This window comes from Haemaphysalis longicornis, unplaced genomic scaffold, assembly GCF_048455015.1.
Source record: "Haemaphysalis longicornis isolate Haplotype H1 unplaced genomic scaffold, Haemaphysalis longicornis Haplotype H1 scaffold_4, whole genome shotgun sequence".
NCBI classification, from domain to species: Eukaryota; Metazoa; Arthropoda; class Arachnida; order Ixodida; family Ixodidae; genus Haemaphysalis; species Haemaphysalis longicornis.
This window is the reverse complement of record NW_027526361.1, coordinates 39,587,531-39,608,359: the sequence shown is the minus strand read 5'-3', so window position 1 is coordinate 39,608,359 and position 20,829 is coordinate 39,587,531. Positions and strand designations below refer to the sequence as shown.

General features: G+C 47.6%; 1 protein-coding gene across 1 annotated transcript; it reads left to right on the top strand.

Annotated features, from left to right (window-relative positions):
* Positions 1-391: 391 nt before the first annotated feature.
* LOC144180315 (uncharacterized) lies at positions 392-18,989 on the top strand. Its single transcript, XM_077708686.1, has 6 exons — positions 392-1,132; positions 8,643-8,838; positions 12,283-12,331; positions 13,391-13,511; positions 16,887-17,083; positions 18,489-18,989. The coding sequence occupies exons 1-6, from the start codon at positions 911-913 to the stop codon at positions 18,862-18,864; spliced, it is 1,161 nt and encodes a 386-aa protein (XP_077564812.1). The 5' UTR covers positions 392-910; the 3' UTR covers positions 18,865-18,989.
* The last annotated feature ends 1,840 nt before the right edge of the window (positions 18,990-20,829 follow it).

The following is a 20,829-nucleotide window of genomic DNA, read 5'->3' as shown; positions in this document are numbered from 1 at the left end:
ACTTCGCCCTCCCCAATGTGGATTCATTTAACCTAAACTAACCTACGCTAAAGAAAAAAATCAGTCATTTAAAACGTCAACAGGTTGGAGCCGGCCTAGCCTTAAAAATGTGTAAATTAGAAGAAATAAGCAGAGGCTGTAGCATGTGCGGCACAGTCAAAGGTCGAGATACGTTTTGAAGTGTCTATTCTCACGGCAGCCGGGAGAATCTCTAGAAAATTTCTAACGGAAGTTTCAACAAAAGTATGGCAGGATTTTGTGGAAGATTAATTAACCCAGTCTAAACTGAACTAACTAACCCAACACGAAAGAGTGTAACCTAACCTAACCCAACCCAACCCAACTACACTGAGAACAACCCATCTTAAACCCAATCCAACCCAGTGGAAGTCCGGTGCATCAATCGCGGGATAATTGAAGGAAGAACCGCACTGCAGAAAATTCGCTTACAAAACCCGATTAACGGACACTTTTCGGATTCTTGCAACCACAAAAAACACCCCTTTAAGGATTTGAACTGACGTCTTCCCGCATCACAGCGGGTGCTGTACTACAGCACCGTGACATCATATGGCATAATGGATGCCCCAGCGATGCTACAGGTGGTGTGCTTGACTAATCACAGGCGACTAGTATAATTTCGGGGGCGTAACTCTCACGATAGCCGTGAGATTAGACACTGCCACTTTTTTTATCCGTTTCGTGGTGGCACGTCGGGAATGATTAATCGAGTAAAGCTGGCTGTTCGAATGCTTCGGGGAAAATTTACTCTAAGACACTGCAACCGCAGCATCCTCTCCGCGTCGCAGCTCAGCGAGCTGAACGCCCGCATCACGGCAAGTGCCGCTGAAGCGACGGTAACACAGGGAAGAGGCCTGGGTCGGCACCGAGAGACTTCGAGAGCGAGCCTATGAGTTCCCCGTCGCGTCATGACTCCGGCGTCGCGCTCGAGCGGCTCGGAAACAGGCTGAGGCGAACGCTCATGGCGGCGCCCGAGGCCCGCAACGGTACAAGGGTTCAGCGTATGGCGGCGTCCGGTGACGCTGACGCTTCGGCGGCGACGCAACAAGTCACCCCGTTCTGTTCCTGCTGTCAGTGCGCCCGTCCCACAGCAAACGATGCTTCGGCCCAGGTAAGCCACCAGTTTTCATGTTTGACGTTTTGTTACCTGATGACCTGCGCCTGCGCCGACGTTGACTGTTAGCCACTTCCCTGGTAATAGTTTTAGCTGACCGTTTCTGATGGTCCGCTCCGGTAGAAAGCGGCAGCGCCATTGCGCATGCGAGGCGCGCTAGGGCGCTAGCGGCGATACCGGAGCGGGGCCACACTCCTCTAGCCGGGGCCTCTTAGGGGACCGTCGCTCACGCTACCGCGCGGAATTGTAAGATGGCTGCCCCTTATGAGGCGAGCGTGCTACGGCAAACCCCGTTTCTTTAGTTGAAACACTAGCGACGAAACGGTGAAAGTGCTTCCGAATATGCAAAGGTGCCACACATCTTAACCACGTTTAGAACGCGAGCGAAGAACGTCAACCGAAGCGCGGGCCTACTTTTATGCACCTCCGAGAAAAACAGACTTGCTTTGGCTATTCGAAAGTTTAACGGCTTCTTTCAATAAATATTTAGACCACTATAACGTGTCAGCGACTAAATTTATATAAAAAAAGTGAGATAAGGCAGTAAACACGGCACTTTGCTTTATTTGAGAGCCTAAAATACCAATCCTTATATTTCCTTTGGACGGCGTTTTGGTTTAAACGCGCACAGGGCACGACCAGTGAGCGAATGATTCGCCGCCGATGGAGATATGGTTATCGCTTAGCTAAAAGGGTTTCTGCCGCTGACGCTCCGGTCGCGCTGAGTGGGCCGCCGGCCGCGGAGCGGACCGTCAGAAACGGTCAGCTAAAACTTTCTAATGAATTCCAACGCCGTTCCCTCGCACCGCGGGCTTGCTTATACAGTCGAACACGGATATATCGAACTCCAAGGGGATCGCGAAATAGTTCGATATATGAAAAATTCGATATAAAAAATATAGGCTCTGAGACCTCGCCTATGGCGGACGATCCATTACCGATCGTCGCATTCAAGAATGAACACTAATTCCGTACTCACGACGCAACAGGGCGCTTTATTTCCGTGAAAAAAAAAAAGCTGATCTTGGCCTGTTTCTTCGTCCTGGAAATGAAATTAAAGACGCTGGTCTCGATCTTCTCGAGGCTGCACAACTAGAAAATTCTAGCAGTACGCTGCGCCTTCGCACACCATGCAAAACACGCACGCAAAAGAAGAACAGCGCGCACGTACCACACGAACTTTGAAGGTAACAATTCCAAGGCTCTCTGAACGGACTCCAACAAAGCGCTCGCGATGGTCATCTCCGAGAAAAACAGTGATCTCCGAAAGGTGCGGGACAACTCTCCAAACAGCAGGAACAGCAGCAAAATGCAAAAGAAGGAGGAGGCCGCCAGCGCCTTTGTTCCCTCTTCCCTTTCCCGAGACGACATCGGGGGAAGACAGATCCAGATAGAGAGAAAACAAAACTCTTTTTCGGCCAGCCAAGGAACGTATGCAGCCGCAAAAAAAAAAAAAAAAAAAAAAAGGACGTGCGCATTCGGGGTGTCCCTACCTCGCACTGTCACATTTTCTCAGCGTTCGGGCTTGTGTGCCTAGAGAGATTTAGCATACCGGGCTCCGTCCGCTAACGCTACGGCGGCCGGTAGCGGGGGCCGACTGGGCAAGCGCAAATTCGTTCCGGTAGGGGGGATTAGTTCCGCGCAACGTTACTAGATAATCTAGTAACGTTGGTTCCGCGAGCCAGTCTTCGCCATGCCCGCGCATTCCTCCAGATCCTCCCAAACCTCAATCGTGAGTGCAGCGACCGCCGAAGGGCACCTTCCAGCTCGCGCGGCGTTCGATATACCCAATGTCGGGAAAAATTCGGTTCGATATAGACGTACGAATTCCTATACTTTTACACAGAATTTTCAAGAGGATAATTTATGAGTTCGATATAGACAATAATTCGATATATCCGTGTTCGATATATCCGTGTTCGACTGTATGCGTTAACCCTCGAATTAAGGCTTTAGTTCATTCTCTGGTTGTTCGAGCTTGCGCGTACGGTGTTGCGTCACTATTATGAACTGGGAAATAGGGGTGGCTCGGGTTAAGGAAGTGCGTATTGAATATTAGCTCCTGCTAGTCTTCGACTTCGACTTGCTAGTCTTCGACTATGTCAGCAAGATTCAAAATTGTAAACCATGATTTGACTGAGTGGGTTACTGTCCCAACAGCGGCGCATCTTGTGTGCTTATGTTTTGTTTCTCATTTGTTGTAGAAAACGTCTGCACGACGTTTCGCGATCAGCAAACGAAATTTGATTGCTATAGGGACCACGCGACCGTTGTATGGTGCCTGCGTCGCTTTAACCAAGATATCCGGCCGTGGCAGAAAAGAAAACCAAACAAAAAAAAAACGCTCGTCAGGGAAAGACAGCTTAGAGGCCCAGCTGGTAGCTCTTGAAGAGGCGTGCGTGAGCATGGCTTTGTCCGTCGTTCTGCGGTGCGGATTTCAAAGCTTTCATCGGATTTCAAAGCCTTCACAGCGTTCAGATCGGGGAATCCTAAAAAATGAAAGCCGTTCCACTGAATGTGAAAGCTGTCGGAATTGCAGAGCAGTGATTCGCCATAACGGGCTGCAGCGCCGTTATCCGCTCACTGCTGCATTTCTACTTTTCCGCCTTCGCAGTGCTCGCGTACCCCCTCGTGAAACTGTGCCAGCGGGAGTTTTGTTCTTTATGCACTTGCTTTAATTTAGTGTGCTGGAGCTGTTTTGAGTCATTTCGAACACGTACATTTTTTTTTTCTTGCGCGGCTGGAGCCTTTCTGCTTCATTTCGAACGCACCATTTTATTCTTGCGCGGCTGGAGTCTTTCTGCGTCATTTCGAACGCGCCATTTCTTTCTTGAGCGGCCGCTTTTTTCGCTTACTATCGTAAAAACCAACCCAACGAGCATACCTAACTAAATGAACGCGGGGTTTGGCAGATATATACGCGGATTTTGCCTGAAATGTACCTGCAGTTTTCTTTCCGCTAAACAATGGGAGATGCATGACACGCGCCAGTGGTTAGCAAGGTTTGAACGGTTATGAGTATTTAAACCACGTGGTTTTCGAAGCCTCCGAGGGACGCCCTGACCCCGGTAGAGAAGGCTCTACTTGGGTCCGTTATCCCGCTACGCCGCATGATTCCGGCAGTCGCATCGACCGTTAGCGAGCTAAGACCACAAGGCAAGCCCATAAAGTTCTCTGCACTTAAAAGGGGACAGTGTTCATGAGTCACACCACGTATACGATGTGCGCGAAATAAATACAGGCAAAGCAAGTATTCAGTAAGTGCTCAATAGGCCAGCTAAGATGTGGAAGTGGAAGTAAATGCCAAATAATTCATTTGCGTAACCGTTGTAACACACAAAACGAATTCTACATGCCGCAGTATTGCCTGCGGGCCGGGGAACACTAATGTTGCTGAGTTCTCTGCCAATGCCCGTGTGAACCGCTGATTCAAGCATGTTGCACCATGGCATTCTCCGTTGATGAATTAGTGGCATTGGGCACGACCGTGAGTCAGAGGTATAGGCGTCTTCTAAAATTTACCCCGACTGAAAAAGGCAGTGCTCAAAAGAGGATGCTCCGTAGCGCCATCCAAGGGTATTAATGTAATACGAGAGTTACCAACATCCACCTTGTAGTATCCGTGGGATTCCGTGAGGTCCGCCCTCAAATGTGTACCATGATACCCGTTGGTGCTGGACTTGGTAACCGATGAACTGGAACTCGTGCGTCCAATTTCTGATCTGTGAACAAACTTGTCAGGGCCCTGCTTCATTTGTTAAGTTGCAACAGTACCAACTTTTTCTCGTCTGTGTAGGGGTGTGTCACTCGCCCTAGAGATGTTTATTCGGGTCGCATCAATACGGATAGTGACCGTTGTTTGTTTTGGATATGTGGATGTTACTTCCTGGTTTTGGTTTCTTATTCTTAAGGGGGGGGGGGGGGGAGAAAAATTCTGTATCCTCGGTTATATCAATGAGATCTATGACAGTTGTTTGTTTTCGGTATGTGGTTGGTATTACCTTTGTTTTGGACATGTGTATGGCATTACCTTTGCTGGTGGTTTGTCAGTTGTTTGTTTTGGGTATGTGAATGTTATCTGCTGGTTTTGTTCTCTTCTCCCTAAGGGAAGAAGAATGTAGTATCTGGCGGTTTCAGTTTTGGTTTTGATGTCGGTGGCTCTACCACCAGGGGTCTAACCCGTGACGTCAGTCAGTGTAGATACGTGACGGGATCCGGAATAAAGGACCTTTTGGCTTGACTCTTCAACTCGAGCGCACGTCTTCTCCTTCGAGCCCTTCGGGGCCGTCGCCGGCGCGACACTACACACCTATATGCGTTTTCAGATTAAACACCGCATGACAATAAAAAAACGTTGGGTGATTCTTCTGTGATAGGAATCAGTAAAACAATAAAGTGAAATGTGCAGCGGTGCTTGATTTGCGGGTCGGCGGCTGTCTTGTGGGTGGGCTTAACGAGCGACGTCCTGCTGGCGGGTCGCTTCGGCAAAGGTGTGCTAGCGTCATTTCCATGGCGGATATGATGTGAGTGAAATCTCGGGGTATCGCAGCATAAAACACTTTCGTGTTAAAATATAAAACCTGAAAACGAACAACCCTAAGTATACCGCACTGATTATGATGATGATGATGATGATGACGATGATGATTCATATTGGTTTCCCCTTTGAAGCGGGGTGATGACATGTCATCTTACCAAAAGGACTAATACACTCTTGGTTTAATACTAGCGCTGCTTAGGGCAGGCACTAAAGCTTATTAGGCCCGAAATACTTTCTTTTCCCTGTTACAGGTGGTAACTGTCCTAGGCAATATACCCCTTTCAATATTCCCGGCACTCTTTAGTAGTAAAGGTTGCTTCCCCGCAAGGAGACCTGTGTGCGGGGGGCACCCTTTATAGGCCGCTTACTTCGTTGTACTGTCGTCACTTCCGTGATGGATATGACGTCAGCGAAATCTTCGTGTACCCGAGAATAAAACATTTTCATGTCAAAAAGTCAATGCCTCATGCGGAAAGGTAAGGCTTTGTGTTTGAATTCGAGTTTGTAGAACAATTATGCGTGCAGGTTTTTCATTGGCTGGGAAAGACCTGCTTTCAGTTTCACGTCCGCATAATGCAATCGCGTTTTCTCGCGTTTCTACCACCTACGATTTAATAAATGGAAATAATCTCACTTCCTCTACAGTGAAACCGCTGTAACAAGGCGTACGCTCAAGCGAAGCGTTTAGCATAAAGCAACAAAACGACTAAAGTTCACGCACTGCTGCTATAATTTGTAACGATCATGGTGAGGTAACGGCACCGGCCTTTTCTTGTATACAGATGGGAAAGCGCTGGTATTCTAGCTTTGAAAGTTGAATTCATCGGATTGCCGCTAAAATGACTACTGCCACTTCAGTGCCGCCACTCCAGTGAAACAGAGCTTCCCGTTACAGGAAAAATTTGTAATCTGTAACAACGTTTCCACGACCACACACAGATCAAGCTAATGCGTATGTACCTCTGTCTTCGAATAAACCGTATCTAGATACTGAAAACATTTTGTTAGTGCTGAAACACGGCACACATAAGCAATACAATCGACGAACATATCCGCATGTCTGGCAGTGCGTACAGGAGAGTATTGGTTTGGGCGAGTTGGTACATAGCGGCGTATTGAAGCGCAGCAAAGACGAGGACAGGAACAAAGACGACGGCACGTAGCGCCCTGTGTGTCGTCGTCTGTGTTCCTGTCCTCGTCTTTGCTGCGCTTCAATACGTGGCAGTGCATGTTAGATGGAAACTGGAACAAACGAATCGCCAGTGAGAAGAGTCCGACTGGTTCCCGTAGCTTTGTGCGCGGCCAATGGCACACACAATACGTCTCCGTAGACCCCATGTCACTGGACCTATTAACGCACAACACCAGCTAAACATTAAGAACACCGACGCAAACTGAACAAAAAATTACCATATCTGCCACAAAAAGTTGAGAGAAGTGCGGAAGCTTTCCAACAACAAAACTGCGTCAAAATTGCGTCGAAACCTTCGCTAAAAGCGCGTCCATTCGATCATCAAACGTTCAAAGACCCAAATCGCAAACGGAGAGCGGACCCACGCGACGGTTTTTCGTGTACTAAGTAAACGCATATACGAAAGATATAAATGTGTACCGATCCGTTCATGGTTTATCAGGTCAAGGTACACAATTGTACTCCTTCTTCGTGGTCGATGCGTGTATCGTCTTATCTAGAACCTTTCTTTTTTCGCTATTTTCCAGTAAACATTTTGACAAAATGGGAGCCGGGCTTCACGCACGCGCTGTGTCCGGAGATATTATCAGAGCTTTTCGGTCAACCAACCGGTCTATGCAAAAATGTACTAATTTTTCGACAGAACGCCATAGGCCCCACTAAGAAAGCTTTCGCTTTAAAAACTCGCCACAGGCTTCATACTGAAATGCGCCCGCCCATGCCGGTAACGAGGCGAGCGCCGTGTGGCGGCGCCACCTGTCCACCTGCCCGGTCCATATATTTTTGTTTACAATTGAATGGCGCTTTCTAGTTTTCAGCGATGTATGAAACCAAAAAACACGGCAAGCCGCAGCTCATGCGCATATTGCGTGACTGGTTCGGGCTGGAGCCCGCCTAAGGCGTTGTTCTGCTGAGCGAGAGGTCACGGGTTCGATTCCCGGCCGCGGCGCCTGCTTTTCTGATGGAGGCGAAAAGCAAAAACGCCCGTGTGTACGAGATTTCGGCGCACGTTAAAGATCCCCAGGTGGTCAAAATTAATCCGGAGCCCTCCACTACGGCGCGCCTCATCGCCTGCGTTGCGTCGGCGCGTAAAACCCTACATCAATCAATGGTTCGGGCTGGAACCTCCTTTTAAGTATTCCACGGCATAGCTCGGTTTAAAAATAATGGATCTCTAACACAAGCGCAGCGTCTGGTGCGCGTGATTTGCACGTTCATGTACAAATCACGCGTTGGTTACGTAAGTGTTGGTTACGTTCCTGTTGGTTACGTAGGCGTATCTTTTGTAGCGTGAGCTGCACTGGCCGAGGTTGAGCAGTTTCGCGTGGCTCCTGGAGAGCCGTGCTGCGCATACGCGAGGAGCAGTGACGTCACACGGCGCACAGAACGTTGCTCACTGCCCCGCGTCTCTCACACACCCCACGCGACCTGCGTCTTCGCCGACCTCCGTTCCGCACGTGGCGGCCCGGTCCACTTGATGATCATGAGAGGGGTGGCCGGGTGTGGAACCGATGGCTCGGGCGTCGCAGAAACACCGGTGTGCGCCTGTGGAACCAGCTGAGCTATGGGGCGATTGGTGACGCTGCGCCGGAGCCGCTTGATAAATATACATGTCACATAATGCGTTTACCATGTGTGTGCCATTGGAGCAGCAGTAAGCATGATAATCAAGCTAATCCTAGACAACCAGGAAGGCTAAGAATAACCAGCTGAACCTTAGCTCACGCTACGTATATCCTGGCATAGCCGAGCTAAGCCACTGCTATTTTTTTCAGACGGAACAGGGACCGACAGCTGAAGAACCAGAACCCAGCTGCGGCGAAGGAGCCTGCGAGGCTAATTCCAAGGACGAAGTCAACGAAAACCGTCTTTCTATCCCACACGCCGACAAGCCCACGTCCACGGCTGAAGACGGCGCAGCCTCAGCCCACCGGTATCAGGCTGTTGATATGAACAACTTGGACTCCCTCCGTAAGTAGTTTACAAATCGGCGTTTGTAAGGAGGCACGATGGAAGTAGTTTTCAACCTCGCACCCGTCTCTTGTATATTGGCAGGAAGCCAATGACGACGCAGTTGTCTTCAAGGAAAACAAGTTTGTTGGAGTGAACTTGTGCTCCCCTAACAGCTAAAAGAATACACAGGCGTCGAAGCAGCAGTCAACAAAGTGACGTGCGTAGGCGAGCGTCGTCGAGTCGAATACCGCTGCGTATGCTCTGCACGCTTTTTCGCTTCGAGCGTTTCTCGAACTGTCGATTTACATCCAGAACATTGTAGATCAAACAAGATTATTCCAGGCCAGTGACGTTAGGGCGAAACGCTCTCCTTATCCGAATGAGATAACCGTGCGGCATAAAAATAAAGAATGGAACATGCGCTTCGCTTGGGACGCAGATAACACAGCCGGGCGCAGCCGGGCAGTAAAAACAAACCATAAATAAACAAACCCAATCCATAGTTCGCGGTAATATGATTTAGTGAACGTGACGGGTTTACTTTTTTACAGTATAGGACCCTTGTAATCAAACCGCTTTATTCGAATGTTCAAGTTACCCGAAGTTTTTCGTGGTACCCGCCGTCGGGCATAGAGGGCAAGTCATCCTGCTTTTAGAGAAGTACCGCTTACAACAAAGTCAGTTTTTTTTTGTTCCGACGACTTTGATATAAGGAGAGTTCGTTCTGCGTGATTGATGCAAAAGGGGCTGGATATAGTTTGCATCCTTTATGTATATAAGAGAATTAACAGCGGAACAATGAAGCTTTCTTTGCTCCTTATTTGCCAGTTCAAAAAATAAATGTAGGATTTGTGATAATATCCCCTGCAAGTGTTAGCTACCAGCCCAAAACTTCTAACATTACCTCACAACCTGCAAAATTACGAGGAATGCACGGGATGAACTAATATAATTACTTTAAACAAGCCTAGTAGTGAAAACAAGGAATTGCCGAAAGCGAAGTCTCTGATCGCGTGTTAGAAAAGCAAGTCAAGATTATTAATAATTGATGACAGTCCGTAACAAAGAGGCACCAAACATAAATAGTACAATTCCTCTAAGTAGCCAGGCTCATAATACAGACTTTGGATTGGTTCAAGACTGGTATTGCAGTTGTAGCAAAAAATAGCACTGAATTAAAAAAAAAGGCCCATTTATAAGCAACATGAAAGGTATTGTTATTCAGGGAGCAGTAAACATAATTGTTACAACATACTGATATCGATAGTCCGTTTTAAGTTGTTATAGATCCTAACTCACCGTTTTTACAGGTATTATAATAGCCCAACTTTACTGACATTACATGCCGTAATCACAAGTTTAACGCACAACACCACCTAAACGTTAGGGTTATTCATCAAATATTTGTATGTGTATTTTTGTTGGCCCAATACAAGTAGTCAATGGTATCACGAAGCACAACATCGCTATAATTTAAATGGGTTCAAGACGTAGAATGACGTCTTTTTGGGAAAGTAGAAACACGGAAATTTTCTCTACGTTTTAATCCTGCATGTCACAATTCTTCATGTAGGCTTTTTTTTTTTTTGCTTTTTGTTCTTGTATCTGCGTTCCCAATTCTACACCCAGACTACTAAGCTATCAGTAGTTGATGGCAGCGAGCTCATTTAATGGCGGGCTTTAGAACTGCACACGCTGGCGTTTTTCAGCGAAGCTGTCAGCGTCTGGTTGGTCGGAAAATGTGTCGTTAACAAAAAAAACAGGCAGGGCCCAGCAGTTCTCGCCCAAGACGCCGAGCGCATGCGTCAGGATAATCAAGCGTGCAGCATAGAGCTCGATATTTGTGTAAAGGAAGAACCACAAAACCAGCATTGTAACCGCATGATGGATGGTAAGGTGCCGTTGAAAAATGGGACCCCCCCCCCCCCCCCCCCCCCCAATGTGTTCTGGTAAAGGTTAGGTTTGCAGCTGCTTTCAAAAGAGGAAGGGGTTGACGTCATTCGAGGGCTAGCGCATGCGTCGGGCAAGGCAGGACCCATCAGTTCTCACCCAAGACGCCGTGCGCATGCGTCAGGACACAGCAATTGCCGCTAGAGATGCCGAGTGCAAACTAAAAGCCCGCCGAGACAACGAGGAAGATTTCATACACTCCTTTATCAGCATGTGTAGTGGTTTGCAACAGCTGCGCTGGAGATCCACTTTCGCATGGCGGGATGGCGTCCATCTTTTCTTTTCTTAGAATTTCTTGCCTTCACCAGAAAAACGGCCGGCACAGCCGGGTATCGAACCAACCTCCTCGTCCTCACATGCAGCGCGAAGTGTTAGCCACAACCAAGCTTGGTTTCTAATTTCAGTGTATCAATTAAAAATAAATATCAGCGATGACAGATGCGCAAAAAATTGGGAGGAAGATGCGAATAATCCAGGCCAATTACCGCTGTATCAGCCGCCTCATGCAACGAAAATGCATTGAGAGTAGCGTAATAACCCTTCACGATAGTCATTCGTAACATCAATGCTCATGGTAAGACCCACTTGGTTAAAGCCCTAGTCTCCCATCTTCTCGGGTGGTCAGTAGGAGCGTTCGGGGCCTCTCCTCGCTGCTCGCCGCTATAAGAAAATTGAATATAGCATTTCCTATGGTGTGGTGTGGTGTAGCAATGACGTTAACAAACGACATTGTGATCTTTTGTACCTCCTGAGAAGTTATTATTTGGAACAAGGCTCTACAGCAACACAAATCGCGAACCGTCAACACAGAAGGAGACACGAGACAACAGAACGCTGGACTAGAAACTGCTGCATATTTTGCCAAAAGTTTCTAGTCCAGCTTTGTGTTGTCTCGTATCTCCTTCTGTGTTGCGTCGTTTTTTTCGCTGGTCCCCCATCCATGAATATGCACCAACTGGTCCAGCAAGCTGCACTTCTTCGTCCCTCTAACTTCCATTCGGATAGGGCGGACAATTCCTCTAGCTGAATATGGCTCAGGCGAATTCGAGGTGCGCGACCATGTGGATGCGTACACGTCTCCTCAGAACTACGGCTCTAATGCAAGCGAGCTTTCTAAACTCCTTCAACGATGAAGCTGGCGCTCACTTCAACATTTATAATACACTACTGCATATAGAGAAAAGAGCGTTATTTTTTCCTGTGCAGGCCAGTACGCAACTGGGTATCGTATGCTTCATATGCATTAAAACCGCGTCCGAATGACAATGGCAGTTCATAACGTTCTATGCAGTAGTTTAATGCAGGCGCTGTAGCCACGCTCACTCTGGTTCAAAGGATGGACGAATACTACGGATTGATTGATTGATTGATTGATTGATTGATTGATTGATTGATTGATTGATTGATTGATTGATTGATTGATTGATTGATTGATTGATTGATTGATTGATTGATTGATTGATTGATTGATTTCTGTAATTACTTTTGCAGTTAATTGATTTATTCTTTCAGCTGAAGCTTCGAAGACCGAAGAAAATGTCATGATGAAAGAAGACAGCCGGTATGTATATGCCATTTCACTTTTACATTCAGCGAGTGCACATAGCGGCTGAACTGGGGAAGTTCGTCACTAACCTTTTCTGGTTTGATACTCATGTCATACCGCTTTCGCACGGGAGGTAACTAAGTTCCTTTTGTGCACCTGCCTTAGTTGATAAGAATGATACACACTTCCGCAGATACGAGACAAAAAAAATGGCCGCGTACCTGCTCCTTTCGTCGCAAATGTCGACAAAAGACGATAGTCTTTGTGGACATTCGCCAAGCAAATGCCTCCCTTCGCTTTCCCGCTCACCTCTCATGTTGTCCCTCTTGCGTCGCGCTCCTACCAAGGTAAGAGCGCTAAAGGTTTGCTGAAGTCAATTTACATTTACCGCGTTCTACTGCTACAGGCCGGGTGCCTCGATGCCAGCGCTGCCGTACGGCGGAGACGCGCGTGAATCCAGGCGCCCTACTTCAGCATTTATCGAACCGCGTTGCCCTAGTCCACGTGCGTTCCATAGCGGAACCTTTCGTTACTGTTGCCGCTTGATTTCTTAAAATGCCACGAGAATCTTTATGGCGCGGGCAACAGCAGGCGAAAGTGTGAATTTATTTTTCTGCAGAGGATGTAGTATTTCATTTCGCCAAAATCAAGCGTCTATGATTTTTTTTATAAAGGAACGCTGTCAATATCCCTTCTGTATTAATTTTCTGTCTGACATTTGCGTAGTGACTTGTTCTTGTTGAACAAAGTTGACAAGTAGGAACATATAAACCTGATTTAGACGTTTAGATTTGGCTGTGGGTATATAAGACTATTTCGCAAACTTCGTTTCACTTTGGCCGGGTGTCTGAATCAAGTCACAGACAGACAGACAGACAGACAGACAGACAGACAGACATAATAAAGGGCTATAAAATAAAATAAAAGTCACAGACAGACGGACAGACAGACAGACGGACAGACAGACAGACAGACAGACAGACAGAACAAAATCTCTGGGTTTAAGTAGCCCAAGAAAGACTATCGTCTTTAATACTGCGGGCTTCTTTTACGCCTCGCACACTTCGTGCGCAGGTACTTCGACAGCCGACGAGAGTTCTTAGGCGAGGAGGACCCGGACAGCAGCTCACTTGCCAGCTCGCGAACGCGCCAGTTGGTCTCAGGGCAGAGCAACACGGAGGACGTGATTCTCGAGGTAATTCGCGCAGTGTGGCGTGCGCTAAAACCCGCTTTGGCCGTCTCAGTGAACTCATACACACTGTATACGATGCGACCTTCGCCAAAGGGCTCGTCGCCACCTGAAATGCGAAAACTCCACATTTCAGACACTTAGTGAAGTAGTTGATAGGGTACTGATTATCACCTTGAAGGCTGGCTACCTATACCGGCAATCTTCTCTCTTACGCAGTTATGGATGCCGTATACATAGCAAGTGGCTTTGTAGGAGGTGTAACACCTGTCATCAGAAAGTTCCTAGATGAAAACTGCAGCTTTACATAGGCGCAATGTAACATCCATTAGAATACCGCTGGCTGCACCAAGACGTGGCACTTTAGGTGCCACAATTTTTTTATTTACCATCTTTTTATGCCATCTCTTGCAGATTGAGCAAAGAGAAATAGGTAGCAACTTTCATTCTCAAGTGTGTTTTGCCTCTGTTGGAATCTAAATCTTAGACTCGGATGTGCATCGTACTTAAACGGCTGCGCATTAAGTCTTTTTTTTTTTTTGCTGTAAACACTGCAGCTTTGTGTTTAGCCTCAGGAAAATTTCATTTGATTCATATGGTACAAACTCAAAGCAAGGTCTCAAATGTCAGAAAATATTAATTTGCCACACCGTGAGCGCCGCTGTGCCTTCTTCGCTGTAGGATATGGAACAGGTTTATAGCAAATTGTAGTATAAGACTTAGCATTTACATAGGCGTCATGCAATGATTGACGCTTATGGGAAACACCTTAACCAAAACGTATTCTTTCGGGCATAACATACGCCTCAAAACACCCAGAACGACGACGCAAGCGGAGACAGTGAAGCTTACTGTATCCAGCACTAAAATGTTGTTGTAAAATGCTAATTCTTCGAACGAATGGACATGTTTGTCGAGTTTACTACCGTCTGTGAGCCCAGGGGACGCGGTGCGAAAACAAAATCGGCCGCGTACCTGCTCGCTTCGCTGCAAATGTCGTCCAAAGACAATAGTCTTGCGCGGCACCGGCCACGTGACCGCCTCCTTTCTCTCGCCCTCCCACGTCTCACGCCCTTTCCCTCCCGTCGCGCTCCCACCATGATATCCGAGATGGAGGTTTGCTAAAATCAATCCAATTTTACCGCGTCGGGCTGCTCGAGCAAAATCGGTTGGGACCTTTTACTACTATTGGGCTTGGAGTGCCGTCACAAGTTTAAGGCTCGAGCGTGAGCCGTTTGTGTATTTTTTTGGTCAAAACATTGTTTCTAAAACGTGTTTTTTCTTTTTGTTTGCTACCGTAAATATTAAGCTAAGCCTTTTTGTAATTACATTAACACTGCTAGTATCAGTTGTGTATTTGTTTCGCCTCAAATATTATTATTGCTTTTTTCTTTGCCGAGTATGCTACCAGATCTATAGTAGCTTAGAAAGGCTTTGCCTATATAAACGCTTCTTAAAAATTTTTAAATTGTCCCGGGCGTCTGAATGGATGGACAGACAGAGAGGCCAGAATTTTCGAGTTTAGGTAGACGAAGGAAGGTTATCACCACCGTCTTCGCCTCTTCAGAAATTCACTAGCCTCCCCGCCTCCACTTTTTTTTTTTTTTGGTTGGTAAATGGGCAGCAGCCAGCCGCCATGTCCTTAGATTTCGAACGCGCCGAGGTCTGCTTGAGGGACACGGCGGTTTTTCGATCACCGCGCTCCATGGTCTAAAGGTAGCCTGGCTCAACACCGTGCATGGGGCAAAACTACGGCGTACGACCAGTCGTCTGTTAACACGAAACTCGTGCATAAAAAAATAAATAAATGTAACGCATAAAAAATTTCTCGGGGCGCTGAAGTCTACTGATGTGCTTTGAAGGAGAAAATCTAGCAATGCTTAACGAGACACTTATTAGTGTAACGTCGTATTTGCGTCTCTCTCTTCAACTTCGACAGGCTTCTTCGACAGGCTTCTTTACTGCTACCTCGGGCTCGCGTCTCTCTGGAAGATCCACCAACCCTTGAAATGATTACTGAATGCGCTCTTGAGAGTGGTCTCTTTTCCCCTAGAGTGCACCAAGCATGCTCCATCTGCCCGGTTTATGTGCGAAAAGTGAGAAGAAAACAAGCTAGTGAACTGTGAACCGCATATGAACAGCGAGCCTTTGCATTAATATGCAGAGAAAGAGAACTGTGGGAACAGGGAGCACCGCTGAACTGCTCTTTCCTTTACCTTTTTACCTCTCTCCCCCCAGGGCATCTGGCCTCCTTACCTCAATAAAGCAATCTCTCTCTCTCTCTCTCTCTCTCTCTCTCTCTCTCTCTCTCTCTCTCTCTCTCTCCTCTCTCTCTCTCTCTCTCTCTCTCTCTCTCTCTCTCTCTCTCTCTCTCTCTTTCTCTCTCTCTCTTCGCATTCGTTGCTTCATATTTTGCTGCGAACCAGTTCAACAAGCAGACTAGCAAGACACGACACCACATCTTCCCCGGAACTAAAGTTCTACGCGGCTGGGGTTCACCAGTTCTACTCTCGTGCCACTACGTTCACTTGTCAAGCGAGACGCACTAATTTACCGTTTGTTCTGCCGCTGGCAACGTGCGTACACAGCGCAGCGACACCGCACGGGTGAAAATGCCACCAAACCACACATGTGTGTATTATGCCTGCCCCCCGTGTCGACGCGGGCGGAGGTAGTTGGCCGATGGAAGGACCTTCTGCGCATGCTCTCGCGCATGCTCACGGCGCATGAATCGCCGAGGAAGGTCGGCGCGAACTCCGCCCTGTTATGGCTTGTATGTATTTAGTCAGTGTCTGGTGGGTAGCGCGCGAGGGCTTCTACACAGTCGCAGCGACTGCTAATGCTAGAATCTTTCTTGCAACCATGCTCGCTGCAACATTGTTTGCACTTCATTTCGTCATGGGTTAAGCAGTTTTGAGTTGGCCTCTGGGCACTCGTCGTCGGATTGGAGTCAACTCTCGCACCAGGAGCTCAGCGCTCACGCTACCACAATGGAGGTCGTCACGGAATGCTGAGTTACAGCAGATTTTAGGGAAGACAAGTTGAAGTACAACTGAGAACACTACAAGAAAAAGCCTTCTCTACGTCATGGCGTCTTTGCTACCTTCTTTTTAACGTTTTTACGTCGCTTCTTCTCTCCAATAACCTATGATCAAAGTTGTATTGAAAGCTGCCCCTTTAGCAAGCCTCCTTTTGAACAAGTTGGAATTTTATGAACGTTACGGCGATGTGTATCATGAAAAAACTTTCGTCCAGATTACTTTCGTCTGCTTTTATTTCTCCTGCACATCCGCCACTGAACAACCAAATCATTCCTGGATAGGGCATGGAAGAGGCCGTTTCTATCAGAGTTGTGACGTCACGACCTATCCAATATCGCAGGCGGAGGCTGGAGCTGAGGTCAGCACTATGACGGAGTCCGTCCTGGAGTCCGTGGAGAAGCAGGAGGAGCAGAACCGGGACCCATGTCTCGATGAGCGGAGATTCCTGGTTAAGGAAGAATTTGGTGCAATCATGGAGCATGTCGAGTCACGCTGGGATGAGCTGTGCGCGGAGCTCAGGGGAGATCTCGGCAGCAGGTGGGAAAAACAGTGAGGCTGGGGCGCACGAGATGACAAACGGAAAAATAGGCACTGGAGGGTCGATGCAGCATATCTGTATTGGTCCGCATTTTGCCTGATATGCTTTGTGCCAGATTTAAGCTTTATCCTTCTACGTCTAGCGAGACTATCTTTATTATTACGTAAAGAGTACATGGTCAATCGAGCGCAAGCCGGTGTCAGCATCGGAACACGTGAAACGAATCCTAACCCACGCGTCTGTGAAGCGTTCTATAGCGCGAGGTTTTCCGTTGCACGCGAGTGCGGTCAGCAGTATCGAAAGATTGTTGTCAACGCCACTACACCGCAGATGAACTAAGGGAGAGGAGAAATGCAGCCAAACGAGTGAACAGACAGGCAGCGAATTTAACCCCTGTCCCCAACTCGATCTACAATTACACGGAGGCGGGAATCAGCAGCTGCGCAACACATAAGAGACGGGTCGAAGTTATATGCGAAGCGTTAAGGCGGATGCGGATCGGGAGGCAAAGCATCTAATGCGGCAAGAGGACAAAGCTTTTTTTACGACGTGGGGCGGAAGTTTAGCGTCTCAGACATTCAATTAGATATTTTGATAACAAATTCTTAGGTGTCTTTTAAACCAGACTCCTAAGAGATCGGCCCAGCCATCCTTAAAACTGTGTGTATCGAAATTTCTTATCGCATTTCAAGGTCAACTTGGATATAGCGAATATTCAAGGGGTTCTTCGGCATATTCTTCCTAGACAAACCCCGTTGAAGTAAATTTGATTGCGCTCGTTCACGACGGCAATCTCCTGAAGAAAGACTGGTTAGTCTGGAGGGTGCCGTTAACTTGTAACTTGTTTTCGGAAATCACTCGACAGTGGCGTCCGATAGGTTGCTTACATTTCGAGCATCGACCGCATACTTGCGCTCGATAGAGAGGCAGGCAGACAGACAGCCTGTATCCTGTCATGTCTAACTGCCTGACTTCTCGGCATGCCTTAGGCATGAGCATCGGCGTTCGCCAAAACTTTCCGAAAGGCGTGGGAGGGGCAATGCAAATGCGGTACTCTAGAAGGAAGTTTGGCGATTTAACCTTTATCTTTTAAAGGTTAAAATAACGCAAGAAAAATTTGATTTCAGCTGATAGATTGATTCTTAGCCTCCAAGGGGAGGGATGGAGAGGGCTGCCCTCATTTCTGCATCATCCTGCTCTGCTGATTCCTGGTATCCCAGGTACATTTGTGTCTATACTGACCTAAACGTCTTGCAGTCCTTGTACGGGTTAATCCTCATTAATCTTCCCTGCAGCTCTTAGCGCAGGCAACCCCGGGGGTATGCATTCCTCATCACCTTTCTTCTTACCAATTCCTTCGAAACAGACTTCAACTATGATTTTTTTTTCTTGCTCCCTTAACAGGCACAACCTGTTTCTGGCCGAATGTGGGTACTGCCTGGAAAACGAGTCGTCAGATCCCAAGCGCAATGAGCTGCGCCAGAAGATGGCCAGCGCCCGGCGCGAGTTGATGGCCAGTATGGCGGATGAGTTCCGCGTCAAATGCGGGGAATTCAACGACTGGTGTGACAGGTACATGCAGAGTGAGCTGCGCAACTTGAAACTGGCGCGGCAGCAGAGCGAACGTTACCGGGTACTGGCCACCGCCATCCGTTACGAGATCATTAACCACACGCCCGACGTCCAGGAAGACCTACGCAAGAAAGCCGCGGTGATCTGGAAAGCGCTCGCCAAGCAGATGGAACTTGACATGGAAACTTTGTTCAAGCAGTTCTTTTAGCATTCGCCTACTGCCTTCAACCGGTCCTGCTGAGCTCATCACTGCCGAAGGCAGTCTGTGGCCCGACAACGCATGTACCTTGCTTTTGAATAAAGTTGTCACAGAGCTATGGCTTTATGTATGCTTGCCCGGATTCAAGCCTTCCTTAAGCCGGTGGTCAAGTGGGCGTAGGTTCTAAAAGGCGCCTTCCCGACTCCGCGTAGGGACAGTCCTCGAGAAAAGCAGCCATTTACAATCCCATGCAGTCGCAAAATCATCTCCCGCCGCAGCACTGCCACTCCGCCAAGCAGGAGATTCTGCAGGCGTCATTCCTGTAGACCGTGGCATGCAGGTCATAATAGTTCTCGGCCAGTTCCGTGAGTGAGTTTGTGTAGGACAGTTCTGATACCAGGTAGCTTTCGATAAATAACACGCACATCCAGCAATGACCTTTTATTTTTATTAGGATTAATAGGAAAGAGTCGTGTCCAGGCGCAACAAATAAAAATATTACGTGGTAAATTATTGTCGAAGAGAGGCGAAATACAAGCAAACATTACCAAAGCATACCGCCTCGAAGTGCTCTAAGTATGGCAGAAGCAAGGGTCCCAACAGATAGCGCGTCAGCAGTGCGAGCGGGAGCAGTGCGAACTTCAAGGCTGTCGAGGCGACGAAAAGAAGATTAGAATGCTGGTGGAAGAAAAGCAGAGAGGGGAATATTGCCTAGCACTGCTACCACCTGCAACAGAAAAAATAAGTATTTTGTGCCTAATAAGTTTTTTTGTAACAGCCCTAATAACAGCTATAGTATTAAACGAAGAGTTTAAAACATAGGTATATTAGTTTCTTTCTAGTTTTTTTTTTTGTAAGATGACACGTCATCACCCCGCTACAAAGCGTATACCACTATCAATCACCATCATCACCATCATCATCGGGGAATTTTTTATTGCATTGAGAACACCTCTGATGCATTCACCATGCGTAGAGCGCGAGGGCGAGAAGAAAGTGAGGGCTGGGAAGGGGAGACAATAAAGCGCGCTGCGTGGCAGCGGTGGCAGTCAATTATAGGATTTGCACTTCATTCGCAGCGAAGCACGCAAACGCGCGGCCAATCTTTTTCCCGCGTCCATTTCATCGGAAAATTCACGGAGAATAACGAAGTGCATTTGCCTAAAAAAGACGATAGTCTTTTTTGGGCTACTTAACCCCAGAAATTTTGGTCTGCCTTTATGTCTGTCTGTGTGTCTGTCTGTGACTCGATTCAGTCAGCCGGCCAAAGTGAGGCGAAGTCTGCGCAATAGTCTTATATACTCACAGCGAAATCTAAACGACCAAGTGCGGTTTCAGTGTTCATTCATGTTCATACAGAAAAGCAATACATAAGCGATATTTGCGGTGTTCCTTTATAAAAAAATCATAGATGCATGATTTTTGCGAAATGAACTACTACATCTACGGCGGAACAAAAATGCCGTCCGTCACCTGCTGTCACCCGTGCCACTTTAGCTTCTGGCGGCATTTTAAGCAACCAAGCGGCAACAGTTACGAAAGGTTTTACTACATAGGGTCCACGGTCTGCTTGGAATGCACGTAAAGTAGGGCAACGTGGTTCTATAAACGTTCAAGTAGGGCGCCTCCACTCACGCGCGCCTCCGCCGTATGGCAGCGCTGGCATCGAGGCACCAGGCCTGGAGCAGTGGAACGCGGTAAATTTCAATTGACTTGAGTAAGCCTTTAGCGTGTTTACCCTGGGAAAAGCGCGACGGAAGAGGAACAGCATGAGGGGTGAGCGGGTAAGCGAAGGGAGGCATTTAATTGGCAAATTTTGACAAACACTATCATCTCTTGTCGACATTTGCAACGAAAGGAGCAAATACGTGGCCTTTTTTTTTTTTTTCTTAAATTGTGAGTGGTTTGGCGTTTTTTTAAACCTGGTTAAACAGTGAACGGCTCGCGTCGCGGCGAGAATCCGTCGGTGACAGA